Here is a 17,307-nt window from a genome sequence, read left to right as displayed (position 1 = left end):
ATAGCTATTATTCAGACTGCATAAAGAGAAAACTAATTTTCAGTTTTAGACCCTAATTTTACTATTACATAAATTATATATGAAAATGGATGATAGAAATATTATAAAAGCACCATATGGTAATTCAATTATCAAATAAATAGATAAAAACACTCTACAGGTTTACTTAACACAGGTTAAATACTAACTAAAATGTATCTTCATATAGTGGTGAAACTTACACCAGTTTGTTCAGTTTACAATGTTTATCCTGCAGTAGAGGAGCGAGCTGATTCAAGTCTAGTTTATGTTCTCTCAGATTCAGTTCTCTCAGAAGTAATGGGTGTTGATCCACAACTCCAGCCACATACTGACAGGCTTTTTCTGCTGCAGGACCCAAAAACCTGCAGATGAGAAGAGGAAGCGAATTCAATTTGAAAATGCGAAAGATTTTGGTGTAACAAGCAGACTGTGTTCTTTACCATATTTCTGTAATTTATTCATTTGCATTTCATTTATTTTTGATTATTTCATCACATCTCACCTCAGTGTCTTTAGATGACAGTTTGGATCCTGTAGTAAATAATTGAGTTCCTTCACTCCTGATTGTCCAGGATCATTTCCTGTGAGATCCAGCTCTATCAGGTGTGAAGGGTTTGATCTCAGAGCTGAAGCCAGAGCTTTATAACCTTCTTCAGTGATACTGCAGTCTGAAAGTCTAGAACAGGAATGAAAATAGTCCATTATGCTAATTAATCTATTATTCTGGAAATGAACTGAACAATAAATGCATCTTCCTCTTAGTTTCTTAACACCTCTTTCCTGCTACTGAAATTTTTTTGGCTTTCTATGTATTCACTGTTATACAGTAGGTGGCACTATTAAACATCTTCTCAAAGAGTATTCAACATCTGTATCAAAACATGCAGAAGCAAATAAGAGCAGTAGAATATGACGCAAATCTAAAATAATGTGATCATTAAACATTGTTTACTATTTGCTGTAGCATTGGCATACTATTTGGCAGAAACATGATTCTGTTTAAACTGTTTGCTTTTTGATTTAAAATGTTGATAAAAACAGAATGTTATTATTTTTTTTTGTTAAAAAGCAGAACTTCTGTTGTGTGATATTCACACCAAAATAGTATAATGGCCATTAAAATATTGTGAAAATAAAATGTTCAAAAAACTGTTGGAGGTGACTGGCAACTTTTTAAAAAAAGCGCTGGCAGTGAAAGAATAAATGTGAAGAAACAAACATCAGCTCACCTGAGTTTCTCCAGTTTACATTTATCTTTCAGTCCATCAGAAAGCAGCATCACTCCTGAATCCTGTAGATTATTAATGCTCAAATCAAGTTCCTTCAGACTGCTGGAGTCTGAACTGAGAACTGAAGCAAGAGCTGAACAGCTTTCTTCTGTTAGATCACAGTTACTAAGCCTGAAAATAAACAGCTTGTAAATGTATAGACATTCTTAAATTTGCTGTAGTTGTAGTGCAGCTGTATTATTAAGTGAGTAGAGATAAGTACTTTACCGCAGTTAGGCAAAATGCTGATGCTACAATAAATATAATTTTTTTGCCACTAATTTTCCAATCCACTTGTCTTTAATGCTCTCATGTCACATGTGTCTTGTCTCGCACATGTCTTATGACTGGCTAACATATAGCTAGTTGGGTTGGGTAATGTTTCTGTTTCTAATTCCTTGTTTTTTTTTTTTATATGAGCCTGGCCACAAAACATGTTTTTTCCACACAAAAAAAGGAAAAAAAACACCACCATGATTTTTATCATTAAACATCCTTATCGGTCAAACAAAAGATGTAAATTAAAGGGGACCTATTATGCAAAAATCGCTTTTATAAGGTGTTTTAACACAGTTGTGTGACCACAACGCAGTGTTCATATTGACAGCAAATTCTGATTTAGTTTTAGTCATAATCTTTTTAAATGAAAAATCATAGATCATATTTTAGTCATCTGAAATGTTTTAGTTTTAGTCTAGTTTAAGTTGACTAAAATCTAAAGGGTTTAGTTAAACTGTAATGCATTACTTTTTTATTTCTGTTTTGCTTATTTTATCATATCAGGTTTGGCTAAAACTTATAAACTATATGAAATAAAAATATATAAAATACAATATATTTGTTTTATAATTTCAGTTAAAAATACAAATAAGGACCAGGAAAAAAGCCTGAAATACACAGTGTCTCTTATTTTGAAATGTCTGCACTCTTTACAGCACAATTGCAGGCTGCTCATTCAAGTTCAGATAAGGAAAATAAAACCAATTACCATATAAATATTGCATAGTAAACATTGTCATAATTCATCAACATTAGTTCATAAGCAATCATAAATAGCCGCCTTTCCACTGTTGAACCAGTGCAAGCCAGGCAGGCCTAATAGCCTCGGATATGAAGCACAGAGCTCAAATTCATGATGCATTTCCACCGTCTCTCTTCACTAAAACTTGCCCTTTTCACGCCTCTCTGAAACAATGTCATGCAACCCCATAATTTCACTGACAAAGAGAAGTTATCAGAAAAGTAATCAGAAAGTCACTGGACCTAGCACGATCACAAAATAAACGTGATAAAAGCAGCCGTCTGTTTTCATGTTTTGTTAAATATTTAAATCCAAAAGATTCGATAGTTTACAATAAAATTTGATACTTTGATCATAATGAAAGAATTTATCAGGACTGCAAATTATTCACACAGAAATAAAGTGTATTAACCGATATTTCACAAAAGCCTACTTATTCAGTCTAGTCTGATTCTATTAATTTTTCCATCAAAATACAACCTGAGTAGCAGGGGGAGCTTTTTTTTATGATGTACGTGGAGCGAAAGTCTCAAGATGAGACTGACAGATATTTTAACTGAATATATGCACCATTGTGATGGTGAAGCTGACCTCTGATTTCTTCAAGCAGACATATTTACAATGTTTTCTGGTAACGTTAATGACTGGCATTCATAGTCTTTTGCATCGCTTATAAATACCTATTTCTGCCTTGTATTGGGTTTCCACACCGGATCTCAAACAAAAGTTTCAAACACTCCCTGCTTTCTGAAAGTGAGTTTTATTGAGTTCAACTTATTTTAAAAGTCTTTGATGCTGGTGTTATCTTTTAACTTTATGAAATGAACTGGGCGCTGATCCACTCAGATGCAGATAAATTCCACCTTTGTTCATAGCCACTCCTCTAGCCCCAGTTGGCCTGCTTTGGCCCAAGGTTTTCATCGGGCCAAAAAACGTCTCGGTTACGTATGGTAACGTCTACGTTATGTATGTAACCCTCGTTCCCTGAAGTAGGTATATAAGGAGCAGTGTGAGCAACTCGCACTCAAGTCTTCGCTGAGATGCCGAGCCCAGTGACCCGGCTGATCAGCGGAACAGCAATGTTGCAAGGGGACGTAATGTCTCCGTTCCCTCCTTCAGGGAACGAGGATTACATACGTAACCTAGACGTTCCCTTTCAGTCGGTGACATTCTACGTTGCGTCAGAAAGAAACTGATGAATGGGGTCCCTTACAAAATGCCACATGGCTGTCTTCCAGTGATCCGTATGAGTGATAGCACCCTGTTGTGAGGTCAGCACGAGTGAGGGCCTAAGCTGACACAGAATATACAGAGTAGCATATTCCAAATGGACGTATGCTAGCATGCTGCCTGCTCGTAGGAGGACTTACAAAGGCAGGTATCAACCGAGAGGTGGTGATACACATGAACTCTGAGGTACCAGCCCGCAGGGTGGAAGTTTCAACGACGAGCTGGCAAGGGGCTTGCCAAGGGAAAGACACATGCTATGAAGAGACTTACTGTGGAAATACACACGTGGGTTTTGCCCAGAAGGTGAATACCAATGCATGGAGGCACCTAGTCCCACACAGGGCTGACCCAGGGAGTACCCAGGAGTACATTGGCTCTACACGGAGATTATAAAATCTCGCAAATGTGTTTGGTGTTGCCCAGTCGACAGCGCCCAGGAGGAAGCTACACTCATAGTTGAATGAGCTCTCACCCCTAGGGGGCATGGCAGGTCTTGGGCATGATATACCAAGACAATCGCATCCACTATCCAGTGGGATAACATCTCCTTGGAGACAGTCTTTCCCTTCTGCTGGCCTTAACAAACAAAGAACTGGTCTGAGGTCCTAAGGCCTTGAGTTCTGTCCACGTAGGTGCGAAGCGCACATACTGGACAGAGCAGTGCCAGTGCTGGGTCTCCCTCCTCCAGGGGCAGCACTTTCAAGTCCACCACCTGATATCTAAAGGGAGTGGTGGGAACTATGGGCACGTACCCAGGACGGCATCTCAAGATAACGTGAGTTGGCTGGCCTGATTTCCAGGCATGCTTCGTCAACTGAAAATGCCTGCAGGTCCCTCACCCTCTTCACCGAAGCCAAAGCCGTCAGGATTTCAGTTTTCAATGATAGAAACTTTAGCTCTACTGATAGCAAATGTTCGAAGGGAGCCCTTTGCAGTGCCGATAGAACCACTGCAAGGTCCCAAGAGGGAACTTGCTGAGGGCGAGGGGGATTGAGCCTCCTTGCCCCACTCAGGAACCTGATGAACAGATCATGCTTCCCAAGAGACTTACCTTGAACAGGGTCATGGTGAGCTGAAATGGCGGCCACATAGACATTCAGGGTGGAAGGAGACAGCCGTCGTTCCAACCCTTCCTGAAGAAAGGAAATCACTGACCTGATCAGGCATCTCCAGGGGTCTTCACGACGTGAAGAACACCAAGTGACGAAGAGGTTCCACTTCAAAGCATAGGCGTGACAAGGCTCTAGCTGAAGTGATGTGATGCAGCGATTGACATAAGGTCTTCCTCCCGCACCCCGAATGAGATGTCAAGAGCCTGAGAGGGTACAGGGAACTCATCCGGAAAATCAACTGGCTGCGGCGTTTGAGAGGGGGGTGTGGCCCTCAGATCACCCTGACCATCAGCCAAAGTAGCCCCCTTATGAGAAGAGGAGCTATAAAGGGGTGTGGCAGAAGGGACTCTATACCTTTTAAGGTAATCAAGTCTCGATCTTAATGCTGAGATGGTCATGTCCCCGCAATGAGAACATGACCAATCCACAAACGCAGTCTCAGCGTGCTGAAAGCCCAGACATGTGACACAGCGATCGTGGCCGTCACGAGTAGCGATATATTGACCGCACCCAGAAGCACACTGGCAAATTTACATTTTTAAAAAGATGCAAACTCAGCCCGTTCTCTTTTAGCTCAATGGAAATAGCTCTTTTAGTGGTGTTGAAGCGCTCAGGGGAACGCGGGAGCTGCTGCAGGAACATCGTACCACCAACACCAGTTGATTCATTGTTCCTTACATACCCACTCAGCGGGGTGGAGTTTGGGATGCAAATTCCACAGACCAAGGTACTCTGTGTACCATTGGCTCATTTTGAGAGATCCCATTCATCAATCTCTTGAATGAGTGACCGACTGAAAGGGAACCCTAGTTCCCTGAAGGAAGGAATGGAGATGCCACGTCCGTGACCGACGAAAATTCTCATTCAAGTTCAGATAAGGAAAATAAAATATGCATACTTACTGTCTAAAACCAATTACCATATAAATATTGCATAGTAAACATTGTCATAATTCATCAACATTAGTTCATAAGCAATCATAAATAGCCGCCTTTCCACTGTTGAACCAGTGCAAGCCATTGTTTTAAATGAGCCAGGCAGGGCCAATAGCCTTGGATCTGAAGCACAGTGCTAAAAATCATGATGCATTTCCACCCTCTCTCTTCACTAAAACCTGCCCTTTTCACGCCTCTCTGAAACAATTTCATGCAACCCCATCATTTTGCTGACAAAGAGAAGTTATCAGAAAAGTAATCAGAAAGTCACTGGAACTAGCATGATCACAAAATGAATGTGATAAAAGCAGCCATTTGTTTTCATGGTTTGTTAAATATTTAAATCCAAAAGCGTCCATGGTTTAAAATAAAATGTGGTACTTTGATTAGGGCTGGGCGATATATCGAGCGATATGATCATGCGCATCTAATCAGTAAAGCTGCTTCCGTGATCACCGCTAAAATCGCCATCTCATAATTGGAGTGGCATATAATAGACAGCAGAGGTGGGACTTGCAAGTCACAAGCAAGTCTTCAAGTCATATCCAAGTCCTCAAAGGGTTAAAGTTAATGAGATAATTAAGTGACTATTAAATGATGATTGTGCATTAGTGATGAACTTCTGCTGTTAACAATCAACATCACCGAAGTAAAGAGAAACACAAGAACTACAACTGAATTTAGCCACAGCCTTAAACTGTAAAAAAAAAACACCATGTCACCATAATTGTGGTCAGGGTTTGCTTTAGGTAGTCTCTTGACCCTTTTACTAATTCAAAGCAATTTGGTTCAAAACTATTTCAATGTTGTTTTTGCAACAAACATGTATGCCTTGCTGAATCCAACCTTGTAGTGACAGATAATCTTATGCTTTTTCTGCTTATAACTCATGATGACTTGGACATCATGAGATAGTCTTCTTTGGATTGTTGACTGACATTCAGCTTTTACCAGAGTTGGGACTTTCAAGTCACAAGCAAGTCTTCAAGTCATATCCCAAGTCCTCAAAGGGTTAAAGTTAATGAGATGATTAAGTGACTAATTAAATGATGATTGTGCATTAATGATGAACACCTGCTGTTGTTGAGAATTACAGAGGATCAGATGTTGATGTTTTATTGGTTAAAGTGATGCAACCATAATGGAGATCAGTGTTTGCTTTAGTGGGGCTCTTGACCCTTGACTGTCATGTTAGATCTCTTTATGTAGCATTGCATGAGGTGCTGTAAAGCAGAGAGAAGAAATTAATCTGTATGTGATAAGTGGTCAAATTACAATCAAAATAACATTAGCTCTATTTAAATTAAGCATAATCAACCCAGTAAAACTACACTATGGGAAAAAAAAATAAAGTAAGTGAATTTTAAATCTACTAAGTGCATACAAAATTTGAAAAACTTTACTCTGTAGACACACACAGACATCAAGAACCAGCATATGACTCTCAACAGTGGTGACAATCAACAAAATGTTGCATGCTGGGTAAAACCTTAGTAAATCTCCCGTCACGCACTGCAGTATGAAAAATTGTCACCACTGTTGAGGATCGTGTGATAAGTGTGTTTGTCTAAAAACCTGAACTGATTGTCTCGTTTTGTGTCTTTCAACATTGAAGCATTGTGATTTTTTTTTTGTTTTCTTTTTTTACTTCAGTTCAGTAATAGCTGAGTGTCAGTCTACTATCCAAAGATAAACACAATTTCATGATGTTCAGTCATCATGAGTTAGAAGCAGAAAAAGCATAAGATCATCTGTTACTGCAAGGTTCAACTCAGCAATGCAAACATGTTTGTTGCGAAAACAATATTGAAATTGCTTTGAATCAAATTGGTTTGAATTAGTAAAAGTGTCAAGACACTACTTAAAGCAAACCTTGACCACAATTATGGTTACATAGTGTTTTTTTTTTTTTTTTTTCAGTTGAAGGCTGTGGCTATCAGTTGTAGTTCTCGTGTTTCTCTTTACTTCAGTGATGTTGATTGTTAACAGCAGAAGTTCATCACTAATGTACAATCATCATTTAATTAGTCACTTAATTATCTCATTAACTTTAACCCTTTGAGGACTTGGATATGACTTGAAGTAGGGCTGGGCGATATATCGAGCGATATGATCATGCGCATCTAATCAGTAAAGCTGCTTCTGTGATCACCGCTGAAATCTCCATCACCTGCTTATAATTGGAGTGGCACTTAATAGACAGAGCCGTAGATCGCTGACAAGCCACGCCATATCGCGTTCATTATCGCAGATGAATCGCCTTCGATAATGAACGCGATATGGCGTGGCTTGTCAGCGATCTACGGCTCTGTCTATCAGAGTTGGGACTTTCAAGTCACAAGCAAGTCTTCAAGTCATATTCAAGTCCTCAAAGGGTTAAAGTTAATGAGATAATTAAGTGACTAATTAAATGATGATTGTGCATTAGTGATGAACATCTGCTGTTAACAATCAACATCACCGAAGTAAAGAGAAACACAAGAACTACAACTGAATTTAGCCACAGCCTTCAACTAAAAAGAAAAAAACACTATGTCACCATAATTGTGGTCAAGGTTTGCTTTAAGTAGTGTCTTGACACTTTTACTAATTCAAACCAATTTGATTCAAAGCAATTTCAATATTGTTTTCGCAACAAACATGTTTGCATTGCTGAGTTGAACCTTGCAGTAACAGATGATCTTATGCTTTTTCTGCTTCTAACTCATGATGACTGAACATCATGAAATTGTGTTTATCTTTGGATAGTAGACTGACACTCAGCTATTACTGAACTGAAATAAAAAAAAAAAACTAAAAAAAAATCACGATGCTTCAATGTTGAAAGACACAAAACGAGACAATCAGTTCAGGTTTTTAGACAAACACACTTATCACACGATCCTCAACAGTGGTGACAATTTTTCATACTGCAGTGCGTGACGGGAGATTTTACTAAGGTTTTACCCAGCATGCAACATTTTGTTGATTGTCACCACTGTTGAGAGTCATATGCTGGTTCTTGATGTCTGTGTGTGTCTACAGAGTAAAGTTTTTCACATTTTGTATTCACTTAGTAGATTTAAAATTCACTTACTTTATTTTTTTTTTTCCCATAGTGTAGTTTTACTGGGTTGATTATGCTTAATTTAATTAATGTTATTTTGATTGTAATTTGACCACTTATCACATACAGATTAATTTCTTCTCTCTGCTTTACAGCACCTCATGCAATGCTACATAAAGAGATCTAACATGACAGTCAAGGGTCAAGAGCCCCACTAAAGCAAACACTGATCTCCATTATGGTTGCATCACTTTAACCAATAAAACATCAACATCTGATCCTCTGTAATTCTCAACAACAGCAGGTGTTCATCATTAATGCACAATCATCATTTAATTAGTCACTTAATCATCTCATTAACTTTAACCCTTTGAGGACTTGGATATGACTTGAAGACTTGCTTGTGACTTGAAAGTCCCAACTCTGGTAAAAGCTGAATGTCAGTCAACAATCCAAAGAAGACTATCTCATGATGTCCAAGTCATCATGAGTTATAAGCAGAAAAAGCATAAGATTATCTGTCACTACAAGGTTGGATTCAGCAAGGCATACATGTTTGTTGCAAAAACAACATTGAAATAGTTTTGAACCAAATTTCTTTGAATTAGTAAAAGGGTCAAGAGACTACCTAAAGCAAACCCTGACCACAATTATGGTGACATAGTGTTTTTTTTTTTTTACAGTTTAAGGCTGTGGCTAAATTCAGTTGTAGTTCTTGTGTTTCTCTTTACTTCAGTGATGTTGATTGTTAACAGCAGATGTTCATCACTAATGTACAATCATCATTTAATTAGTCACTTAATTATCTCATTAACTTTAACCCTTTGAGGACTTGGATATGACTTGAAGACTTGCTTGTGACTTGCAAGTAGGGCTGGGCGATATATCGAGCGATATGATCATGCGCATCTAATCAGTAAAGCTGCTTCTGTGATCACCGCTGAAATCTCCATCACCTGCTTATAATTGGAGTTGCACTTAATAGACAGAGCCGTAGATTGCTGACAAGCCACGCCATATCGCGCTCATTATCGCAGATGAATCGCCTTTGATATGAACGCGATATGGCGTGGCTTGTCAGCGATCTACGGCTCTGTCTATCAGAGTTGGGACTTTCAAGTCACAAGCAAGTCTTCAAGTCATATTCAAGTCCTCAAAGGGTTAAAGTTAATGAGATAATTAAGTGACTAATTAAATGATGATTGTGCATTAGTGATGAACATCTGCTGTTAACAATCAACATCACCGAAGTAAAGAGAAACACAAGAACTACAACTGAATTTAGCCACAGCCTTCAACTGAAAAGAAAAAAACACTATGTCACCATAATTGTGGTCAAGGTTTGCTTTAAGTAGTGTCTTGACACTTTTACTAATTCAAACCAATTTGATTCAAAGCAATTGCAATATTGTTTTCACAACAAACATGTTTGCATTGCTGAGTTGAACCTTGCAGTAACAGATGATCTTATGCTTTTTCTGCTTCTAACTCATGATGACTGAACATCATGAAATTGTGTTTATCTTTGGATAGTAGACTGACACTCAGCTATTACTGAACTGAAATAAAAAAAAAAACTAAAAAAAAATCACGATGCTTCAATGTTGAAAGACACAAAACGAGACAATCAGTTCAGGTTTTTAGACAAACACACTTATCACACGATCCTCAACAGTGGTGACAATTTTTCATACTGCAGTGCGTGACGGGAGATTTTACTAAGGTTTTACCCAGCATGCAACATTTTGTTGATTGTCACCACTGTTGAGAGTCATATGCTGGTTCTTGATGTCTGTGTGTGTCTACAGAGTAAAGTTTTTCACATTTTGTATTCACTTAGTAGATTTAAAATTCACTTACTTTATTTTTTTTTTCCCATAGTGTAGTTTTACTGGGTTGATTATGCTTAATTTAATTAATGTTATTTTGATTGTAATTTGACCACTTATCACATACAGATTAATTTCTTCTCTCTGCTTTACAGCACCTCATGCAATGCTACATAAAGAGATCTAACATGACAGTCAAGGGTCAAGAGCCCCACTAAAGCAAACACTGATCTCCATTATGGTTGCATCACTTTAACCAATAAAACATCAACATCTGATCCTCTGTAATTCTCAACAACAGCAGGTGTTCATCATTAATGCACAATCATCATTTAATTAGTCACTTAATCATCTCATTAACTTTAACCCTTTGAGGACTTGGGATATGACTTGAAGACTTGCTTGTGACTTGAAAGTCCCAACTCTGGTAAAAGCTGAATGTCAGTCAACAATCCAAAGAAGACTATCTCATGATGTCCAAGTCATCATGAGTTATAAGCAGAAAAAGCATAAGATTATCTGTCACTACAAGGTTGGATTCAGCAAAGCATACATGTTTGTTGCAAAAACAACATTGAAATAGTTTTGAACCAAATTGCTTTGAATTAGTAAAAGGGTCAAGAGACTACCTAAAGCAAACCCTGACCACAATTATGGTGACATAGTGTTTTTTTTTTTACAGTTTAAGGCTGTGGCTAAATTCAGTTGTAGTTCTTGTGTTTCTCTTTACTTCGGTGATGTTGATTGTTAACAGCAGATGTTCATCACTAATGCACAATCATCATTTAATTAGTCACTTAATTATCTCATTAACTTTAACCCTTTGAGGACTTGGATATGACTTGAAGACTTGCTTGTGACTTGCAAGTCCCACCTCTGCTGTCTATTAAATGCCACTCCAATTATGAGATGGCGATTTTAGCGGTGATCACGGAAGCAGCTTTACTGATTAGATGCGCATGATCATATCGCTCGATATATCGCCCAGCCCTAGTCAAGAGCACAATTAAACCAAACACTTATCTCCATGATGCTGGCATCATTTTAACCAATAAAACATCAACATCTGATCCTCCGTAATTCTCAATAACAGCAGGTGTTCATCACTAATGCACAATCAATAGTCACTTAATTATCTCATTAACTTTAACTCTTTGAGGACTTGGGATTTGACTCAAGACTCGTTTGTGACTTGGAAGAAATGACTTGGTTCCTCCTCTGGTGAAATCGGCTGGTGAGTTCATGGGTGGAACAAAAATCTGGCAGGACTTTTACTCTTTGGCCCCTGGACTTCCCACCTCTGCAGGAGGGTGGCAGCGCAGCCAAAACTTCACCAGACAGCTGTCCCTCTGATGCTGAGATCGACATCTGGTCGGGAGGAGGCCCACTGGATAATGCTGGTACGCTCTCGTCTGTCGGCCACCAGAACAAGCCCCAGATCATGGCAGCGGAAATGGGACTCCGCCCCCCTGAAGGTAGCAGAGCCTGGTTCGCAGCTCCGAGATGGTCATCTTCCCACAGTGAGAACATGATTCATCCACGAAGGTGCTCGACGCCCAGACACGTGAGGCAGCGATCGTGACCATCACCCATTGCCAGGTAACGACCGCACCCAAAAACGCATTTGTGAAACAACTTCCTTATAAGGATGATCCATCGTCTTTACAAAGACACACCCATGAAGCTCTTTTAGAGAAATTTGCTCTTTAGGAAATGCTCTTTTAGTGCTGAGGAACACAGGGGAATTGGCCGCTTACAACACGTCATGGGTAGTGCAGCCTGAAGTGTGCAATCCACTAGACACAGGAATGACCGCCGCTGAAGCGCTGTCTCACAAACACGAAGCTTCCGAAAGCATGCTGAACTCGTAGTTCACATCAGACACAGTTGAGCAGAATGATACTAACGCTCGGCTCCAAAGCCATAAGTTGGTATGCATTGCACCTGCTGCCTTCTTTGCATACCAATGTGCATTGGCTCATTTAGTTTACACTCGAAGTAGATTGGTCTATCGAAGCGATATCCCATTTTAGTCGGTCACTGGCGTGGTGACGAGAGTGACCGACTGAAAGGGAACCCAGGCTGCATGGCCCCAGTAGTTGCATTTCCACTGTTGGGTTAAAGCGGGCATGCTAGAGTCTGCCAGTGCCAGTTGCATTTCCACGGTCACTTCCAGCTTGATCTTGCCTCGTCGGTGCTTCCTTGGGGCCAATGGCCCGTTTTTTTTGCCCCGACGAAAACCTTGGGCCAAAGAGGGTCAGCTGGGGCTAGAGGAGTGGTTATGAACAAAGGTGGATTTTCTCCCCATCTGCAGTGTGTCAGTGCCACAGATCATTTCAGAAAACTGACAGCTATTAAGCTTAAAACTTTTTTTAAATAAGTCAGCAGCGAGTGCTTGAAATAACTTGATCCGATGTGGATTATAATCATCATACAAGGCAGAAATATTCATAAGTGATGCAAAAGACTGCAAGCTAGGCATTAACATTACCATAGTAAACATGGTAAATGTGACTACTTGAAGAAATCAGACTCTTATTCTGTATCACAATTGTGTATTTATTTAGAATTTTTTTTAATCCGTCATAAATCTCGGCTCCAGAGTTCCGCTCTGCATATATGTCATAAAAAAAATAATAACCTAATATTTTTGTTCAGGAGCTTTTATAAAAATATAGAACTTATCATTTTTTCAAATATGTGATGCATATAGGTTAATGTGACTTCAAATAAACAAAAACAGACTCTCTGTTTATTTGTTTATTTCTCTGTGACTTTTTTTCAATCCTGATAAATTAATTCATTATGATCAGTGTATCATTTATTATAGTAAAAAAAAAAAATATGTTTTGGGGTTTAAATATTTAACAAAGCATGCAAACAAACGGCAACTTTTATCATGTTCGTTTTGTGATCGCACTTGTTCTAGTGACTTATTTCTTATTAGTTTTCATATAACTTCTCTTTGTTGCTGAAATGATGAAGTTGCCTGACGTTGTTCCAGAGAGTCGTGTAAAGAACGGGTTTTAGTGAAGCGCTGTGGAGCTTCTGGCAAGACAGTGGAAACGCAGCGCTATTTTGGCCTCGCTGCTACTGGCCCGAGGCTATTAGCCTCACATGGCCCGATTAAAGCACTGGCTCACACTGGCTCGACAGTGGAAAAGCAGCTAATGAAGCACTGTCACTATCAAGCCCAAGAAATATCCAAGTACTCCTCGCTGCAGAATGTAGAGCGGTGACATCACATATGTACGTCACGTATGCACGGATGCGCAGTAACGTATATGTATTTACTGTAAATACACGTGCATGCCGTACTGACTGGCATTAATGCGCATGTCCAGGTTCATTCACTTCCGGATGTTCGTAAGGTATGGTTGATTTGATATTCAGTGGAAGTATGTCAAAAATCATTTAATTACTTTTGTTTTCTTAAAAATGTGAGTTTGTGTAAATGGCTTTTAATCATAGAGAGTGTCATTACAAATGTGTGATTTCAAACATTTAAGACATGTTTTATGATATAGTATTCAAAGTGCTGGTCTTATTTAAAAGTCTTATTTCACCTAAAATGAACCTTTAAAGATGTCTTAAAATAGAGCACAAAGACTTTATTAATATAAGTAATGCCATTGATACTTCCATGCATTGCAAAAAATAAAAAAATCATATTTTAATCTTTTTCATTAACTAAAATTATCAAAGATTAATAGATACGGTAACACATTTATTGTTCAATGTTAGTTCATGTTCATTAATACATTAACTAGTGTTTACCAATGACACCTTGTTGTAAAGTGTTACCTCTTAAATTCTGTTCTGTTTTTGTTTTTCTATTATAGACAGTATTGCCCTCAAATATAAAATTTTCAAATTGAAAAAACTTAAAACTTTTAAGCTATGCTTTCTCAAGCCAAGCCGACCTAAATTTTGACATCAACTAATTAAATTTAGTTGATGCTAATGTTGGTTATAAAATAAATATCCTGGGTACTTTACAGACAAAGCAAATAACACTTTTTCTAACAACATCCTATTATATATTTAAAAAGACATTTAAAATGTTTGCTTGTATGGCTCTTCTGCCTTTCTTCAAAATTATTTTAATATTGTTTTAATATTGTCTGTCCTTTCATGTAAATTGGGTGTTGTGAACTTGACAACCTGGGAACTGGAGTGCACTGTCTGCACAATACAACCTGAGTTCTGGGTGTTATTTTCTCTTACCCAGTGCCTGCGGTGCAGTAAGATATTTAAAGACTGCCCACCTGGGCGTATGGGGAATGGCAGGAGGAGAGTTCTGCATGGGCTTTATTCATTCAAAGAATTTGAGGGCTACTCCTCGGCTGATTGTTTTATCAGTGATGGAGGTGAATTTCAGAATGAAATTTCTTTCTGGTGTCATGTCTATAGTCTTAATGTATATTTGTATATGTAATTATATTTTATGTTATATTCTTTGAAATAAAAACATAAAAAAAAAATCACTGGCTGTGTGTGACGAGTGGGGTGGGGCCGAGGGCAGTGGGAACGAGGAACTGCCGGTTCCCGCCTCCTTCTTCCGGATCAAATATGAAGGTTTTATTATTACAGTGGTGCCGAAACCCGGGAGAAGGAGGGACGCACTGCTGAAGTACCCTCGCCGCTGTGATGAATCCGCAGTGCCATCGAGCAGGCGAGGAGTGTGCCGCCATGGACGCTCGAGGCGGTGGGCTGGAGTGAGTTGCCGGGGACGGGCGAGCTCGCTGCCGGCCGCCCGCGATGTGGAGGGGCAGCTGCCATCCGTGAGGGAGCGGAGGAGTCGGCGCCGTTCGCCAGGGGGCGGAGCCTGCTGCCTCCGTGAAGGTATCTGGAGGAACAGGGAACGGGCGACTCCTGCCGGATGCTCAATACCGGAGGAGCTGGAGGACTGTCGTGCCATCCGCCGAGGGCTGTCCAGTGCCGCCGCCAGGCACCGTGGAGGAGATCACCCAGCTGGTGGAGGGTCGAGCAGCAGTGCGTCTGGGAACCTGAATTTTTTTTTCCTCTCTCCCCTCTCTCGTTGGATTGAGGGGGGGAGTAGAGCGCAGTCTCGAGGGTACCCCCGGCCTGCGAGGGGCGATGGGGGTATGTGACGAGTGGGGCGGGGCCGAGGGACGTGGGAACGAGGAGCGAGACCCACCGGTCTCGAGTCCCACGGAGGAGATGGAAGGATATAAAACTGGAGCGACGACAGTGGAGAGAGGACCAGGCCTGGGCTTTATTTATGCTTTGGTTTTTATTTCTGTTTTGTGTTTATTTTTGTAATTAAAGTCTTCATTTTGATTGTCCGCTGGTTCCCGCCTCCTTCTTCCGGATGAATATGAAGGTTTTATTATTACACTGTGTCAGTGGCTGTCTGCACTAATTGCAACTAGCTATATATTATATTTACACTATGTTAAAATAGCATGTTTTTCTGCTATTTATAATACTAATTGCAAATAGTTGCAATTATCTGCACCTCAGTATTGTAGTACATTATAAAACAGTATGGAGTAATTACTTATTGAGTGTAAATTATAATTTAATTCATATTATTAAATGTATGCTAACTTATTGGGAAAATAAAGCCCTCCCTCACAACTTTTAGATTTTTTCTTTAATTTTTATTGAAAATGAATGCTTTTATTATGTGATTTTGAAATTTGAAAAGGGAGGAAAAAAACTTTGTCAAAAGGCAGATTCGAACCCGAGTCGAGCACATCAAATTGTTAATAACACACATTTCACCGTCTGCACTATTAGAGTTGACGACTGAATGTTAATATATTGTAAATAAAATACTACACAGATATTGCTGAATAAATTCCATATAATTTTACCTCAGATAAAACATGGTTAAAATAATGGATATGTGCTCTTTGCTGTATTATATTTTACTGTTGTTTTTTTTTTTCATCTTTTTACACCTTAATGTTCTTTAATACTTTTACATTTTATTAGAGTTTTCTGTTTGGTATGCGCATACGTTTTAATGCACGCGCCACGTGAAAACAACTAACGTCCTGACACAATGCAAATTACACACGCATGCGCTGTCACCATGTTAATGCACATGCATGTTATGGACATACCTTACGTCACTTTGCACATGTGCCGTAAACATAATGTCACTGTGCTACAGTCTGCAGCGAGTAGTGTCTCGATAGGAAACTCTAATTTCTGTGAAAATGAACCTGAAGATTTGGATCATCTTTTCTGTTTGTGTGAAGTTGTATAGACGGTTTCAACGGCATCAACATAAACAAACGTTAATGCACGTGAGCGCTTTTGTGGACCTAACTTAACTTCCGGTAGACTCCAAATAGAATCAATAACAACAGTCAAGTCCCTCTAGAGTAGATATTTTTTGATAACAAACAAAATATGTTTGCTGCGTGGATCAGGCGGACTTAATGAAAATGCAAATTCATTCTTTGCCCGCAGGAGATGTTTTAAAGCATAGACATAAAGCGCGAGAAATAGAGGTTTCCCCAGTAACAGCTGTAAACAAAGCAGAGCTGGTACGCTCACACGCGGCTTTATCACGCATATAACATGCAAGTCCTAGGCTACTTCAGAAATACAGCGATATAAAAACAACTGTGCCTCGTTTTGATATTTAAACATAAATGTAAGGAATTATTATTATTAAACATGCAGTATGTTACGTAATGTTACGTTACTCTTGTTTATTTAACGAAGCCTTTTTGAAAATCGATCAGTTTCAAAATTGTGGCGAGTCTCCAAAAATAAATAAATGTATGGGAAACACATCCCGCAGCACAACCACCTGAGCCCAACTTCAGTTTACTAATCACCTTGGCTTTAACTGCGTTTGTAGA

General features: G+C 39.2%; 1 protein-coding gene across 1 annotated transcript in view; it reads right to left on the bottom strand.

Moving 5' to 3' along the window:
* The window catches only part of LOC113097031 (NACHT, LRR and PYD domains-containing protein 12-like), a 52,443-nt gene that overhangs the window by 18,242 nt on the left and 16,894 nt on the right, over window positions 1–17,307 (bottom strand). The window contains exon 14 of the mRNA XM_026262266.1: window positions 1,251–1,421. Within this exon, the coding sequence (XP_026118051.1) occupies window positions 1,251–1,421 (171 nt within the window). The remainder of the gene's footprint in view (window positions 1–1,250; window positions 1,422–17,307) is intronic.

Source organism: Carassius auratus, unplaced genomic scaffold, assembly GCF_003368295.1.
Source record: "Carassius auratus strain Wakin unplaced genomic scaffold, ASM336829v1 scaf_tig00216072, whole genome shotgun sequence".
Lineage (NCBI taxonomy): Eukaryota > Metazoa > Chordata > Actinopteri > Cypriniformes > Cyprinidae > Carassius > Carassius auratus.
The sequence above is the reverse complement of the archived record's forward strand: the minus strand, read 5'-3'. Positions and strand labels throughout refer to the sequence as shown.